The 17,515-nt window shown below is 46.9% G+C and overlaps 1 protein-coding gene across 1 annotated transcript in view; it reads right to left on the minus strand.

The window, feature by feature from the left end:
• Positions 1-1,194: 1,194 nt before the first annotated feature.
• MDGA2 (MAM domain containing glycosylphosphatidylinositol anchor 2) overlaps positions 1,195-17,515 on the minus strand; it is a 377,896-nt gene continuing 361,575 nt past the window's right edge. Inside the window, exons 13-17 of the mRNA XM_033158260.1 lie at positions 16,934-17,089; positions 14,641-14,799; positions 8,844-8,974; positions 4,703-4,808; positions 1,195-1,424 (exon numbers count right to left, since the gene is read on the minus strand). Coding sequence (XP_033014151.1) covers positions 1,336-1,424; positions 4,703-4,808; positions 8,844-8,974; positions 14,641-14,799; positions 16,934-17,089 — 641 coding nt within the window. The 3' untranslated portion in view covers positions 1,195-1,335. The remainder of the gene's footprint in view (positions 1,425-4,702; positions 4,809-8,843; positions 8,975-14,640; positions 14,800-16,933; positions 17,090-17,515) is intronic.

Here is a 17,515-nt window from a genome sequence, read left to right on the forward strand (position 1 = left end):
CTACGTCGAAAGGCCATGGCTGTTGGGAAGGTCTCTGCCCGCAAGGGGATTCCAAGTCAATCCATCTCCAGAAGCAGGTCGCTGCTTTTGCTCCTTACCATTCCTCTTCGGCGTTTACGGTTGACTTTTTATTTATTTAATTTTTTTGCTCTTTAGGGAAAAAAAAAGAAGTGGTTTTGTTTTGTTTTGTTTTTGCAAATGTCCCCCGAACCTGCAAGCTTCTTCCCTCCCTCCGCGATTTCATTTCCCCACCCCACCCCACGCTTTTCTTCTTCTCAGGCTTGTTATTGTTGAAGGCACTTGGTTTCCATGGCATTTTAGAAAAAAAAGATGTTAGTTTGGTTTCGTCACTTGGTTCAAACGGATGATTCCGGCTGGGCTTGGGAGGGGAGGTGTGGAGCGAGGAGGAAGAGGAGGTGGGAAGGGGTCTCGGAGGGCGCAAGGGCCTGGGGGCAGGGGAAGATGGCATCCGGGCATGGCGTCCGAGCAGCCGCAAGCCAACTTTGGACAAACCCGTGTCGCCGCCGAACGTCCGTATGTTCCTGGAGTCACGTCAATGCATGCAAAGCGAGGAGGCCGCAAACCGTTGATCTAGCCTTGCCATGGGGAACTGAAACGAGAATGTCTTCCAGAAGAGCTCGGGTGCCGCCCGAGGAAAGGGGGCATGGGACTCGGTGCAAGGGGAAAACCTCGCGTGGAAGGGGGAGAACAGAAACGCAGGCTTATCTTCTACCCTGTTTTGCAGTGAGGTGTAGGGAGTGGGCTCTCTCCTCCTTTCCCCCTTCTTTCACGCTCTCTCTCTCTCTCTCTCTCTCTTTCACGAAATCTCTCCGTTGGCAAGTCATTCGGGCCTCCATGGCAACAAGCGAGCTATTCATTTGAAACAAAACAAGCCATGACTTTGTGCTTTGAACAAGGAATTCTATAGCTCTTTGACAGAGTTCGTCCAATGAATGCTGTGTATATATGTGTGTGTATGTGTGTGTCTTTCTCTCTCTCTCTGGTTTCGTTTGTTCGTCTCTAATTAACCACAAAAGCACCTGAAGGTCTCTCTCCTTCACTTCCACGTGGAAAACTGTGGCGTCCGCAGCCCCTTTGTCGCTCCATCTCTTTTGTCTTTTATAAACTCCCAAGGCTCCTTTTTTATATATATTTATATTTTTTTAAATGTTCGATTCTTCTTCTTCATCTTCATCATCATCTTCTTTTTTATTTTTTAAAAAAATCGTTTTTGAGTCAGTCAGTGGAGGAATCTTTGGTAGTTTCTGTTTCTTTTTAAAAATGTTCTCTTTTCCTCATGCCACCTCGTCTGCTGTAGCCTCCGCCAGAATAAGGTCACCTCTGATGACTTAAGACAGACATGAGAAGGAAAACGGGGAAAATCCGTATATGTGGCAGAGTCCTGACTGTGCCCGAAGGTATATCTGAAGAGAGAAGGGGAAAGAGAGTTACGCAGGCCTCTGAGGATTCAATGGACGGACAATGGATTCTCCCTTTCCTGTTTCCCACTCTTAAGTCCACTTCAATGCAGGTTTTTGCCCTCACAAAAACCTGAGCAGATTTCAGATGCATTCCTCCTAGAAAGCACATTTTTTCCTAGGAAACTCTCCTTCCATCACTGCTAGAAGTATAAAACAAAATTTAAAAATTCCTTGCAGTAGCACCTTAGAGACCAACTCAGTTTGTTCTTGGTATGAGCTTTCGTGTGCATGCACACTTCTTCAGATACACTGAAACAGAAGTCACCAGACCCTTATATATAGGGAGAGAGTGGGGAGGGGTATTACTCAGAAGGGTGGTGGGAATGGGTGATCAGCTGATAGGTGTGGAAAACCTGTTGGCGACTGTTAACGACTGCAATTGGTCTTACAGGAAAAGGCAAGGGGTGAGATGTCTAAAGATAGCTTTGTCATGTATAATGAGATAAGAATCCAATGTCTTTGTTCAGAGCAGGTCTGGTGACTTCTGTTTCAGTGTATCTGAAGAAGTGTGCATGCACACGAAAGCTCATACCAAGAACAAACTTAGTTGGTCTCTAAGGTGCTACAGGGAGGAATTTTTTAATTTTTAATTTTGTTTTGACTAGGGCAGACCAACACGGCAACTTACCTCTAACTGCTAGAAGTATAGTCTTTCAGTGCGGAATTTGCTCGATAAGTTCATTTCCCCCCTCCCCTTATAATGGTATGAGCTGGAGGTTCAGTTGCTAACAGGGGCTCAGGGCCGGCTTACCAATAGGCGCTAGGGGTGCAGGATACCCAGGCACCAGGCTCTCAGGGGCGCCAGGACGGAACCTGGGGCCGAGATTTGGGAGTCCGGGGATTGAAGAGCCAGGGCAGCCGGCAGCCGCTGCAGAGCCTGTTGGAGGGCTGCAGGCTTTCCTGTTGCGGGCGCCGAGGCATCCAGCCGCCTCTGCCCTCCTGAGCATGTGCGCTAGGTGGTCCATCAAGCGGCCTGCCCAGCGCACGCACACTGCTCACACGAGGCACGCAGCTTCCCTCCCAAGCCTCTGTGGGGGGTGCTGCCCTCCTGCAGGGGCACACAAGTCTCTCCTCCTGCAGTGGCATGGGAGAGAGTTGCGTGCCCCCGAAAAGCTCAACAACTTTACCCCCCCCCAAAAAAATGGGGGCGCTGGGCTGTTTTTGTGCACCCTGGCGCCGCATATGCTAAAGACGGCTTGGACTACATGACCCTCACGGTCCCTTCCAACAATTCTATTTTCCCAGGTGTGCCTGTATTCCCCCCCCCCCCTTTCTGGCTAGTTCACCCTTATGAGCAACCCATAGCTTCAATTCAGTGTTGGGCTGAATGTCGCGTGGGGTTAATGACAAACGAGCAGCATATTTGGCTAAAGGGACAGAGTGGTTAGCCACTTAAATTGCGATGAAGGGGCTGTTTCCCCGTTTGCAAGTCTTCTGTTCCAAAGGAAGCAGTCACGAGACATTAAGCCTCTTACACATTTCATTTCATGCCATAATACGAGGAGATGTGCATGGGAGAGGGAACCGGAGAAACAGGAGCAATCCGCGGTAACGTTTTAATGTTCCGATGCTCTGCTGAATTACAGCGCATAAACCTGCTCAGAGACCTTAGGGTGAAGGGCAGGAAACAAAAAAAACAAGTACTGATCTTCTGCAAACTAAGGCATAACCCATGGGCTGGGGACTGGATCCAGCCCAATTCCCTTCTGGATCCGGCCCACAGACGGTCTGGGAATCACCACGTGGATCGGCATGGGGATTCTGATTGTTCGGTCTGCGCCATTTCCCCACTCCCTCACACGCACCGTGGCGGCGCCTTCTCCTCCCTCCCTCCCTCCTCCAGGCTTCTCCCTGCCCTGCCTAGAGGAGGAAGGGGGCTGGGCTTTGTTGAGCCGCGGTTGGCTGGGCGCCATTTTAAGCAGCCCCTCTCCGGAGCCAGTCCTTTCGCGCCGCTCAGCGCCCCTCCTCCTTCGCTGCCAGCCCCTGCCGCTCGCAAGGCACAGGTAAGCAGCCACCGGGGCTTGTCCAGTGCTGTGGAGAAGGGAGGGGAGAGTCGTGGGGGGGATTTCCACCCCCAAAATATAGTCCGGTCCCCCACAATGTCTCAGGGACAGTGGACCGGCCCCCTGTGGAAAAAGTTTGCTGACCCCTGGCGTAACCCATTGCAATTTACTCAGTGGTGTAGCGCATCTAAACAGGGCCTGGATAGGGCGCAAGGGGCAAGTCCCCAAAGGGGGCGCAACATGGAGGACACATAGAGGGGGGTCTTCACCCTCTGTGCTCTCCAGCCCCCACTGCCAGCAGGGCGCAAGGGGTGTCTCTGCGGGGGCCCCCTCTAGTTTGTGCCCCCCGATTGTGCACCCGGGGCCACAGCCCCCCATGCCTCCCCTGCTACGCCACTGAATTACCTGTTCCTTAGTAGTGGCTTATATTTAGAATACGCAACAAGCCCTCCCATTGATCATGGTTAATTTATTGTGCCTTCCTCTAAACCCATTTTTTCTTCCCATTTATTAATTGCAGTTTCTACCCATTTATTATAGCTCATATATTTTCCTCTTTTTTTTCAAAACGTCAAATTTTTGCCACGTTTACTTTCAGGATCGCCGCTCTTGCCGTTTTGCAATATTTCCCAGACCCTCCTGTTCATTCCCATGAGTGCAGTCCAGAAAGGGACTCCTGTGGTTATGCTCAAAGGTTCGAACTTAAACGGCTCAGGACCACAATACCTCAAGGACTGCCTCTTCCCATATGAACCTACCCGGACACTGAGATCATCTTCCGAGGCCCTTCTCCGTGTGCCTCCTCCTTGAGAGGTCAGAAGGGTGGCAGCATGAGAACGGGGCCTTCTCTGCAGTGGCACCCTGTCTGTGGAATGCTCTCCCCAGGGAAGTTCGCCTGGCGCCTTCATCATACACCTTTAGGCACCAGGCAAAAATGTTCCTTTTTAACTAGGCCTTTGGTTGATCTTATTGTCACCCAACAACTAAAAGGCTTTTTTTTTTTTGGAAAGGGGTTTATTGGGTTATTGCTTTTGGTTTGATTTCATATGTTGTCGTCTTGTTGTGAACCACCCAGAGACCTCCGGGTATAGGGCGGTGTATAAGTTGAATAACAGGAAAAAAGAAAAGAACTTAAGATTATTACGTTTCCACTGGGGCCTTGGAGCAGATGGCTGGGATGCTGCTGCGAGGACATGGGTGGGTCAAAGAGGAACTTACGATTGTTTACATAGTCCTCTTTTGTGCATTCGCCTTCCACAATTGAGATGTCGTCGATGGCGATGTCGCCTTCGATACCCTTGCCGCGGATCCCTTCAAAAACAACCTGCAATGAGATCACATGGGAAAGATTATCAGCGCAGCAGGAGCAACAGCAATAGGGGATCGTGCCTGCAGAGTTGCTTCCAACAGACACAGGGCCAGTTGAATCTCCTACGACTACTATATCTCTCTGTGAGGTTTGGAGCTTTCAGGGTTAAAGAAGTTCAACAGTACGCCCCTCCCACAGGGAGGATGTGTCACAACATCCGGGTATCTGCTGTATGCGAAGCCTATGTGATTCATGTGACGCACTGTTTATTGTCAGTCCTACTTTCGGTTCTGACCGGAGTGGCAGGAGATGTCGTCCGTAAGCCCAGGAGAGAAGCTCCGTGATTTATATGCCTATAATTAAAGCTTGATTTACTTTAAGCAAGCCAGACGTTGTGTGGAATTTATTGCTGGCACAAAAGGCACACATACCGTTGCGCAAGAAGAAGTTTGAAGTTTGAACAACTCTGCAAAAGCACTGGAGAAGCAGGAAAACGCAGAGGAAGCGTAGCTGGACACCACTCCAAGTGCTAAACTGGTTTTGAGGCTTTTCCGGTTAAAACCAAAAGCCCAACACTCTCCTTTATGAATGTTCGGTAATCTGTTTTAAGAAGGCACCATCCACAGTTCCTTCTATTTCTTTACATTTCTTTACTATGTACCATATGTGGTGGAAATGCAAAAAAAGAAAAAAAAGGAATTTTGGGATATGATCTACAAATTAAATTTTTTTTTTGTTAACCTTCGCCAAAAATCCCGAAGCTTTTCTCCTAGGTATTATAGGCGTAGATATACCGAGGGATTTGAGGACGTTATTTATGTCTGGAACTACAGACACGAGAATGCTATTAGCCCAATTTTGGAAAGGAGACAATATGCCGACAAAAATGGAATGGCAGGCAAAACTATTTGAGTACGCTGAGATGGCAAGACTAACAGGGAAAGTTAGGAATCATGATGACCAAACACTGAACACAGAGTGGGACAGATACAGACAACACCTAAAAGATAATTGTAAACATCTGAAATCTTTGGCAGGCCTTGAATGACTCCTGCAAGGTGACATAACTTATGCATATATTGGATAAATATAAACTAGACATTATTCATTATGCAGTTAATATAGAATTGCAGAGGACCCACGTTCAAGTGGAGGGAAGTCTTAATACTTTACTATATAATTTTAGTTCATTTTCAACATTTAAGTATTTTTTTTCTTTTTATGTACATCTCTGATGGAGAATTATAACTGTGATGTATACTAAAAATCAATAAAGATTAAATGCAAGATATAATAATAATAATAATAATAATAATAATAAGGCATCATCCAAGTCTACAGACTGGCTTGGAGATCTATAACAGACCCCTACAGTAAGATAACACTTGTTTCCCTCACCTACAATTTTTACCCATATACTCTCAATCTGCCTTCCATGCTCCAGGTCATGGATTTCTTCATAAGTGTACGTATCCTTTACATGCAATGCTACTCCTCCTCCCTTCCTGTTTGGTATATTCCTTTTGAACAGGTTATACCCCTCAGTTTCTTAGATTTCAGTCAGGAGTTTTATCCCACCAGGTTTTAGTAATGCCTACCAGGTCATATTTGTCATCCTGAATCAAAAGCTCAAATTCGTCTTGCTTGTTTCTCATACTCTGTGCATTAGTATAGAGACAACTGAAACAATGAGGCAACTGCTGTCTCTGCTCCTCTGGCTCCGGAACAGTGTCTGAGATAAGGGCAAGGAATCAATTTTGCAGCCCCAGGGACACAGCACGGCTCCTGACAGTCCTGCTTCTGTGTGTCATGTTCCTCCATCACCTGGAATGGGTGATCTTCCTCCTCCCTATGGGCACCCCTCATGTCATCTGGCCCAATAGCTTGAATTGTGGATAGGTGGGGTTAAATGAGAGCCATCTTAAAATATCTCATGCTCCAGAGGGGAGGACCTGAATCGATGCATTCAAATGATAGGAAAGGAGATTCCAGCTAAACATTAGGGAAAACATTCTGGTGACAAGAGCTGCTTGCCATGGGATGGAGTACCTGGCAAAGTGATAGACTCTCCTTCCTTGGAGGTTTTAAAGCAGAGGTTGGGTGGCTATCTGTCAGAGATTCTTTAGCTGCGATTCCTGCAGTGCGGTGGTTGGACTAGATGACCCTTGGGGGTTCCTTCCAACTTTCTATGATTCTATGATTCTTTGTGGTTCAGAAAAGAGCTATGTCAGACTGTCAGACTGCGAGACTGCAGTGAGATCTCAGAAGGTCCTTTGGGCAAGGACTGGCACTCTTTTCATCTATACAAAACAGCACTCCGGTAATGTTGAATTCTAGTTTATACTAGAAAATGCTCTTGCTATAATTTATCCCTGCCTTAGCTGGTCATTTAGAATCAGGGATTGCTGCAAAGCATTCATAATCCCCTCTTCAGATGAGAAATGCTTTCCGATGATATGTGGGCCTGGGAAGCATAAAATAAATCTTGGATGCACTTCAGTGTGCGAATTAACCTATAAAAAGCTTTAATTTCTGTGCTGGAGCAACTGCATTTACTGCAGACAGAGATTCACTCTGATTCACTCCACTTAAAATTAACTGGGAGGTTTACATTCCTCCCCATTTAGGCTCTGAAATGCAAAATAAAGTTTGGTTGGCCCAGGAGCTGCAAGAAAGAAAGAAAGTAATTTAAAGTTCCAGCTGTGCTGACATTTATTCTGCTTTATTTGTTCAGCGTTTTCACGGCCCTAAATTTGTTTTATGCTGTAAAATAAGAAAGGGAGGGGCAGGGGAACCAGGGAGGCAGGAAACTCCAGGAGCGAATCGACAAATTGAATGATTCCACTGAAACAGACTCTCGCTAGTCCTGTTCATGGGCAAAGTAAGAGGGACAGGGCATTGGAGTTAGCAATGAGTTATGCAAAAGCATAACAGGTGCATCCGGGGGTTGGGGGGGTTTTCAGTGGGGGGGGTATCTTGGGAATGGCAAAGTTCTTGGGGTACACTGCATAGGCTAGAACCTCATGGGACTCACATTCACTATCTCCATGCCCTCTCTATACTTGTAAGCAGTTTCCCTCTTGGTCTGAATGCCCTCCCACATCAGTATTCATTGTTTTCATTCTGCAAATGACACACAATTGATTATTGCCCCCCCCCCCCTGCAATTTGCACTGTGTTCCCTTTGCATTGAAATAAATGGGGTGGACTAGCCTAATAGTTACACAACTGATGGCGTAATTAATCATGGGAAACGAGGTCACAGGCGAGAGAGCAAGGTGGAAAAAAGCAGGTTTTGTCAGAAGCCGAATCGCAGCAGAGCGGAAACGCAGCAAATATGTCTCAGAATGGAAATCAGTGCTGAATTGCATCCCTAGTTGCAATTCAGTTCTAACCATGGCTACTGAGATGCAAGCCCCACTGAGTTTGTGGTACCTATGAAAAGGCAACATGGTTGTGAGCGCACCACGGGGATAACTTGCATTTCATGGGATGCCCCTCAAAAGGAGCCGTATCTTCATTTCCTCTGCAACGTGTGGAATCCAGCCTCGTAGCTCTGGCAGGTGCATTAACACAAAAGGATCAATTTTGCTCGTCAGCCATGAGCAAGAAACCAGAACGGATCTATTCAGCCACCTGGCCCATTTCAGGAAGCACCTGCCAATCATCTGCATATGCTCCAGACCTTAAGCCCTTTTCAGATGCATATGCAAGAGGGGAGAGAATGCTTTGCCTAGCAATATAAAGTCCAATATTGATGCTTAATCAGCAATGTCATCATATGCAAAAAATATATATGCTTTGATTAGCATCCCAAACGAAGAGATGAGTAACACAGTATAATAATGGAACTACTGGATCTTGGCCACTGCCTGCCAGTTCAGAAGACTCTGAATTTCATCCATCTTTGGATGTTACATCTAAGACCAGGAGCACAAATCTGCCATTCCAAATTTGAATTTCAGCGCCCAGCAATGTCCTCCTGACTTGGGTGGCTATTTAGACGCACACAGTGCAATCCCATTACTCAGAAGTAAGCCCATTCCTTACCTGAAATGAAGTGTTTGGGTGTATATTCACTCGGGCCTGAGACCAATGCTGCCCTTTGTTGCCGCTCGAAGACCAGAAGGGGTTTTCTATGGAAGCCTGGTTCTTTAACCGCAGGTAGACATTCAAGGTTCCTTTGAGAGGGAAACAAACACACAAAGCAGAAGGCAAATATTAGGAGGTTGTGAGATGTTGGGTGATGGGAGGAGAAACCTGGAATGGGCCACTGAGCCAGAGCTCTTGAATCACAGACTAGCAGAATCGCAGAACTGTAGAGATGGAAGGGACCCCCGGGGGGCATCTAGTCCAGCCCTATGCAATGAAGAAATCTCAACACACAGTTCTCCTCATCCAATTGGAAACCACACCAGACCCTGCTTAGCTTTGCAAATGCATTAGCAGTGATTTGAAGATACATAAGAATCATAGAATCATCGAGTTGGAAGAGACCCCAAGGGCCATCCAGTCCAACCCCCTGCCAAGCAGGAAACACCACCAAAGCATTTCTGACAGATGGCTGTCAAGCTTCCGCTTAAAGACCTCCAAAGAAGGAGACTCCACCACACTCCTTGGCAGCAAATCCCACTGTCCAAAAGCTCTTACTGTCAGGAAGTTCTTCCTAATGTTTAGGTGGAATCTTCTTTCTTGTAGTTTGAATCCATTGCCCCGTGTCCGCTTCTCTGGAGCAGCAGAAAACAACCTTTCTCCCTCCTCTATATGACATCCTTTTCTATATTTGAACATGGCTATCATATCACCCCTTCACCTTCTCTTCTCCAGGCTAAACATACCCAGCTCCCTAAGCCGTTCCTCATAAGGCATCGTTTCCAGGCCTTTGACCATTTTGGTTGCCCTCTTCTGGACACCTTCCAGCTTGTCAGTATCCTTCTTGAACTGTGGTGCCCAGAACTGGACACAGTATTCCAGGTGAGGTTTGACCAGAGCAGAAGAGTCTGCTGGATCAGACCAAAGGGGGTCGGTCTAGTCCAGCATCCTATTCTCACGGTGGCCAACCAGATGCCAGCCAAAAACCTGAAAACAGGATCCGAGCACAAGAGCAACTCTCCCCTACTGCGGTTTCCAGCAACTGGGATTCAGAAGCATCGCTGTCTCTGACTGAGAAGACAAGAGCAGGGCCAGCTGCCATCGATATCCCTCTCCTCCTTCAAGAATTTCCCTAATCCTCTTTTAAAGCAAAGCAAGCTGGTGGCCATCCCTGCCTCATTCCTCCTTGCACTGCTTTAGGTACCCTGCCTTTTCTTGCTGGCTTTTAAGGCTGAAATTTTGGTCCAGCGACGGAGATCATTTACTTTATTTATTGCAGATTTTAATGTTGCCGACAAAGGTCCGTATAGTTAAAGCTATGGTTTTCCCAGTAGAGATGTATGGAACTGAGAGCTGGACCATAAAGAAGACTGATCGCCGAAGAATGGATGCTTTTGAATTCTGGTGCTGGAGGAGACTCTTGAGAGTCCCATGGACTGCAAGAAGATCAAACCTATCCATTCTTAAAGAAATCAGCCCTGAGTGCTCCCTGGAAGGGCAGATCCTGAAGTTGAGGCTCCAGTACTTTGGCCACCTCATGAGAAGAGAAGACTCCCTGGAAAAGACCCTGATGTTGGGAAAGATGGAGGGCACAAGGAGGAGGGGACGACAGAGGACAAGACGGTTGGACAGTGTTATAGAAGCGACTGGCATGAGTTTGGCCAAACTGCGAGAGGCAGTGAAGGATAGGCGTGCCTGGCATGCTCTGGTCCATGGGGTCACGAAGAGTCGGACATGACTGAACGACTGAACAACAATAACAGTGTTGGGTCCTTTATTATGTTTTGATTTGTGTTGGAAGCCGTGCAGAGTGGTCGGAGCACTATGGCAGTCATACATGGGAAGTCGAACAGAATCCGTTCCGGAAGTCCGTTCAACTTTCGAAACGTTCAAAAACCAAAGCGCGGAAGACCCACTGGATGTTTGGCTTCCAAAAATAGTTTGCAAACCGTAACAGTCACTTTGCGGCGTTTGCGGCATTCAGGAGCCAAAACGAAAGCTGTTCGAAAACCAAGGTACAACTGTATTATTATTCTGCTCATCACATTTTATATTTTAATGGAGCATTTCCACTGTGTTAGTTTAATGGTGTAGTAGCAGTAGGAGTTATTATTAAAATTATAATTAGTAGTATTACTATTATTAAAATGCATGTTTACGCACCCTGAACTTTAGGGAGATGGTGAGATTAGAAACTGAAATATATATTTATGTGTACGTGAGTGTTAAAAATGAACAGATTTATATTATAATGATGTATTGTTTTTCTTTTGCCAGTGACTATCTCCTTGCAAAGGCCCAGAGTAGCACCTGCCCTATTCAGACCTCAAACCTCCGAGGGCACTTGGCGAATGCCTCAGAAGCTCGTTCCAACTGACTTGGTGACTTTGCGGAAGAGTAACCCCAGAGAAGTTTGAAAGGAGCTTATCCCGCAAACACGTGTCTGCCCGGCCAGGCCTTTCATTCCCGCTTCTAAGAAGGAGCAGAGCTTTCATGCATATGGATGTTGCCAGCCAGCCTCGTTTGATCTCCGCAAGGAGCTTAAGAAGGTCTTAAGACGCTGGGGTTCTCGGATACATGGCGCTCGAGATGCTCGGGCTCCCAGCCCCTTTCCCCCAGACTCAGGGGGGAACCTTTTGTGCAGCAGATGTCAGTTCAGCTCAGGAAGCTCCCTGCCCTCTTCCAGCTCCATTACCCTAATTTAACAGTCTCCAAAATCCCTTGGATTCTGGCTGAAAGATTTTCGACGATGAATAATCCCAGGCAGCGATGAAAGACGGAGGCGGCCGGCCGGCCAAGCCTTGCGATGTGGCCACTGGCGGAAGGAATCCACAGCCCGACCTGTGGCTTCATGTCACAGAAAGAGGCGCAGGGAGTCCTTTTCAGGCTCGAGGGCCATATTCGTATCTGGGTGACCTTCTGAGGGCCACCTGCTACTGGTGCCCAGCAGGGCCTGGTTTGGAGGCTCCAACTGGTGCAGAATGTTGATGGGTTGCTGATGAACACAGCACACTGTGGTTAAAACAGCTGCACCGGTTGCACATCCAGTACAGAGCTGGGTTCGAAGTCCTTGGATTAATTCCCAAAGCCCTGAACAGTTTATGTCCGGAGTCTCTCAGGGATCGCCTGAACCCTTCGATCCCAACTCGATCTCTGAGATCATCTGCACGAGTGTTGTTGGTCATTCCCTGAGTTGCTGAAACTAGTCCAGTCCTGTGGAACTCCCTGCCACTAGAGATTCAGCAAGTGCCTTGTGCGCCAGCTTTTAAATGCCTGCTGAAAACTTTTTTATTTTGCCAGGTAGTTATGAATACAACTTTACCTCAGTAGTTGATTGATGTCAGATTCTAACTCTTTATATGGTTTTTTATTGTACTTTTGTTGTAAACAGCTTTGATATACACATAGATTTAATGATACAGCAGTACAGATATATATGTGTGTGTATATATATATATATATATATACACACACACACACACACACACACACACATATATATAATATAAATCAGCACGTCTGTCTGCAAAATCAAAGCCATATTTGGACAACATTTTGCGGTCATTATTTGGGCTGTGTAGCGATTATTCAGGTACCAGAACTGAAGCACAAAACAAGGAATAGGTTTTTATTTTTGCATTGTATTATTTTCTGACTCATAGGAAATAATAATAATAATAATAATAATAATAAACCAAAGTGGCTAGTAAGTCCAATTAATAATAACCACAAATAAATAAATAACTGGCTGTAGCTCAGGGGCGGAACAACTGCTTGGCATGCAGAACGTTGACATCCCCTGTTAAGGGGGGAAGAGGGTCTCAGATAGCAGGGGCACCTTTTAGCCAGGGGCTGGGCTGACTTAGTATGAGAAAGGATCTATAAAAAAATAAATAAATACTGGGTTTGCCAGTTTATTCCCCAAAGGAGGTATGCCCAACAGCTAAAAGCAGGCTACAGTCGTTGAAAGCTCCACTTTCTGGCTCCAGGTGAACTGAGATGAATTCTTCCTAGTTACCAACTCTCCTTCCCTGGAGGTTTTTAAGCAGAGCCTGGCTGGCCATTTGTCAGAGATGCTTTAGCTGAGATTCCTGCATTTCAGGGGGTTGGACTAGAGGACCTTTGAGGTCCCTTTCAACTCTACGCTTCTGTTATTCTATGATTCTAACAGCTGAGGTGTAATGGGATGTTCAGGAACATTCAAGCTTCTCAGCAGTTTGAAAAAAGCCCATGAAGAATAAAGTCTGGCCGCGATGAGAGATAATGGACCTCCCTGAGGCATTTAGCTAAGCCAGAGCTCTCTTCCACCAACTTCTCCACATCTGAATTCTCTCCGGAGGTCAAGCAAGAGATGCTGAAAAGGGCAAGGCCAGTAGCAATGTTTGTTAAGCAGTTTCAGTTCATCCCCAAAGACCAGGAGCTGGAGATGAAGGACGGAATAAAGGTCAAAGGTAGGGGAGAAGAGGAGAGGAGGAGGAGAGGCAACATCCCTGCCCAGAGAACATTCAACCTCCCTCAGAAGATCTGGGCAAACTTATTTCGTGACAGCAGTGATATCAACATGAGAAGTGGAATCAGCTCACCTATGTGTTGTCCGTACATTAAACTTATATGCAGAATTCATCATGCGAAAGGCTGGACTGGAATTAAGATTGCCGGAAGAAATATCAACAACCTCAGACATGCAGATGACACAACCTTGATGGCAGAAAGTGAGAAGGAATTAAAGAACCTCTTAATGAGGGTGAAAGATGAGAGCGCAAAATTTGGTCTGAAGCTCAACATAAAAAACAAAACAAAACACTAAGATCATGGCCACTGGTCCCATCAGCTCCTGGCAAATAGAAGGGGAAGAAATGGAGGCAGTGAGAGATTTTACTGTCTTGGGCTCCATGATCACTGCAGATGGTGACAGCAGTCACGAAATTAAAAGACGCCTGCTTCTTGGGAGAAAAGCGATGACAAACCCAGACAGCATCTTAAAAAGCAGAGACATCACTTTGCCAACAAAGGTCCATATAGTTAAAGCTATGGTTTTCCCAGTAGTGATGTATGGAAGTGAGAGCTGGACCATAAAGAAGACTGATCGCCGAAGAATTGATGCTTTTGAATTATAGTGCTGGAGGAGACTCTTGAGAGTCCCACGGACTGCAAAAAGATCAAACTTATCCATCCTTAAAGAAATCAGCCCTGAGTGCTCACTGGAAGGACAGATCCTGAAGATGAGGCTCCAGTACTTTGGCCACCTCATGAGAAGAGAAGACTCCGTGGAAAAACAAAATCGAAAATTCTTTCCAGTAGCACCTTAGAGACCAACTGAGTTTGTTCCTGGTATGAGCTTTCGTGTGCATGCACACTTCTTCAGATACGGTATCTGAAGAAGTGTGCATGCAAACAAAAGCTCATACCAGGAACAAACTCAGTTGGTCTCTAAGGTGCTACTGGAAAGAATTTTCGGTTTTGTTTTGACTATGGCAGACCAACACGGCTACCCACCTGTAACTGGATCCCTGGAAAAGACCCTGATGTTGGGAAAGATGGAGGGCACAAGGAGAAGGGGACGACAGAGGATGAGATGGTTGGACAGTGTTCTCAAAGCTACCAACATGAGTTTGGCCAAACTGCAGGAGGCAGTGAAGGATAGGCGTGCCTGGCGTGCTCTGGTCCATGGGGTCACGAAGAGTCGGACACGACTAAACAACAACACAAACTTGTGACAGCAGTGAAATTAACACGAGCAGCGGAATCAGCTCACCTATGTGTTGTCCGTACATGTTGTAATAGAAGCTGAAGCAGTATGCCGTGTTGGTGGCTCCGTAGGGGTTTTTGGGGGGGATGCTGAAAAGAGGGCTGGTCAGCCTGGCCCGGTCTCCTTCCTTCCTGGGACTGGAGGCTTCAATGTACATGAAGAACCCTGCAAAGAGGAAACAGCAAGGTTAAGCGGCGAGATGCAACCGAACCCAGGAAGAGCTTCTCCTTCTGCCCAGGCTGTAGACCGTCAGCAGGTAAATCAGTGGTTCCCAAACTTTTTTTGGGGGGGACGCACCACCCCCTTGGTTCCATAAAGTGACCCCCAGGGCCCCCTTCCATATAAAAAGCATTATTCAGAATAGCTGTTTGCATAACCCACTAAGGAAGCTGGCAATGCAATGAAATTCAAAACGGTAGCAATTAATTGCGCACACATTCAAAATGCAGTTGAATTATTCAGTTTAACTCAGGCTTTCCCAAACTTGGGTCTCCAGCTCCTTTTCGACTACAGTTCCCATCATCCCTGACCACTATTCCTGTTAGCTAGGAATGATGGGAGTTGTGGTTCAAAAACAGCTGGAGACCCAAGTTTGGGAAACCTGGTTTAATTGATTCAACAAAACTGATGAAGTTGATCCAATGATACCAGCTTTCCAATCTCCGACAGCCATTTAGCAAGAGTCTCAGAGGCCACATTTAGCAACTATGTCACTTTTCAGTAAATTCTTAATGCGATGGGTGAGCATGATGAAATGTTACCAGATTCCCAATGTCTAGTTTAGAGTCACTTGGCAGGAGTTTTAAATTGCCACTTCCAGGGTCCCCCTGGCACCCCTTTTCTCTCAGTACGCTCCCTAGTTAATTCCCCCCCCTCCCCAGGGGCAGTACCAGCCATTTGGGGAATCCACTGAGCAAAATACGTGGGTCCCATTTATTTACATTCCAGGGTCCCAAAGGCCAATTGCAACTTTCAGGACATATTGGACTTAAAAGTTCCTGGCTCAAATGGTAGCATCCTTCCCAGAGATGTCTGAGATTGGAGATCCTGAATCATGTCCCCAGCACATAAGATAACCTCAAGGTTAGATTGCTGCAATGCGTTCTACATAGGGCTGCCTCTGAAGGCGGTTCGGAAACTTCAGCTAGTGCAAAATTCAGCGGCCAAGTTGCTCACCGGAGCAAGACGGTCTGAGCATATTACACCAATCCTGGTCCAACTGCACTGGCTACCGAATAGTTTCTGGGACCAATTCAAAGTGCTGGTTTTGGCCTATAAAGCCTTAAACAGCTCAGGACCGCAATACCTCAAGGACCGCCTCTTTCCATATGAACTTCCTGACAGTAAGAGCTGTTTGACAGTGGGATTTGCTGCCAAGGAGTGTGGTGGAGTCTCCTTCTTTGGAGGTCTTGAAGCGGAGGCTTGACAGCCATCTGTCAGGAATGTTTTGATGGTGTTTCCTGCTTGGCAGGGGGTTGGGCTGGATGGCCCTTGGGGTCTCTTCCAACTCTAAAATCTATGATTCTATGAACCTACCCGGACTCTGAGATCATCTTCTGAGGCCCTCCTTCGCGTGCCTCCTCCTCGAGATGTCCGGAGGGTGGCAGCACGAGAACGGGGCCTTCTCTGCAGTGGCTCCCCGTCTGTGGAATGCTCTCCCCAGGGAAGTTCACCTGGTGCCTTCATTATACACCTTTAGGTGCCAGGCAAAAATGTTCCTTTTTAACCAGGCCTTCAGCCAGTGTGGTGTAGTGGTTAAGAGCGGTAGACTCGTTATCTGGGGAACCGGGTTCGCGTCTCCGCTCCTCCACATGCAGCTGCTGGGTGACCTTGGGCTAGTCACACTTCTCTGAAGTCTCTCAGCCCCACTCACCTCACAGAGTGTTTGTTGTGGGGGAGGAAGGGAAAGGAGAATGTTAGCCGCTTTGAGACTCCTTCAGGTAGTGAAAAGCGGGATATCAAATCCAAACTCTTCTTCTTCTTCTTCTTCTTTGGCTGACCTGATCTACATCCTATGCCTTTTAAAAAAATGCTGGCTCTTTTTAGGGGGGTTCTATTGGGTTGTCATTTGTATTTTGATCTTCTGTGTGTGATCTGAGACCTTTGGGTATAGGGCGGTATAGAAATAAAATTAATAAATAAAATAAAATAAAGATGCTCGAAGGACACATTCCCCTAGTGTCTCTCCCAACGGAGTCCATCACCCAGGGTACCCAGGACATTACAAATGGAAGAGTGAAGGAGCTCTTGTGTGTGGTCAAAAGCCAATCTGAGCTTTAGGCCGAGATATGAACTTTACCTTCCTTGGATCCCGATCGGTCAGCGCTGGGCCCTGTGTTTGGGGTGTACTTGGTGTCCCGGAGGATAATGTTTTGCCTGGTCCAGTCAAAATTGTCCTTCTCGTCTTGGGTGAACAGACAAATGTTGCCGTCTTCAAAGCCGCAGTGGAATTCTCCTGCCAACAGACGGACACCGCATTCACATGAAAAAAAAGAGAGGATTTCAACAACTGGGAAGCGTTTGGGGCTCATCATCTCAAGCAGGCTGAATGCAGACAACCCCAAGACAAGGCTCTACTTTGGTCCTTAGCTCCGGCAACCTCTAGGAGGAAACAGCCTGGGAGGTCAAGCAAAGGTATGTCCAACTCCCAAGAGACTATGATCTACTCCTACTGTTAAAATTTTTTTGGCAGCGATCTACCCATTCGATTGACCAAAGTTGTTGAGCATTTTTTGGGGAGCCTTCACCAAAGTTGTTGAGCTTTTCAACAGTTGATGGTTGTTGTGCAATCAATCTGGATCACGCGATCGACCAGGGACACCCAGCGATCGACCGGTAGATCGCGATCGACCGGTTGGACATGCCTGATGTAGAAGATTTC

Source organism: Lacerta agilis, chromosome 1 (genome assembly GCF_009819535.1).
Source record: "Lacerta agilis isolate rLacAgi1 chromosome 1, rLacAgi1.pri, whole genome shotgun sequence".
Lineage (NCBI taxonomy): Eukaryota > Metazoa > Chordata > Lepidosauria > Squamata > Lacertidae > Lacerta > Lacerta agilis.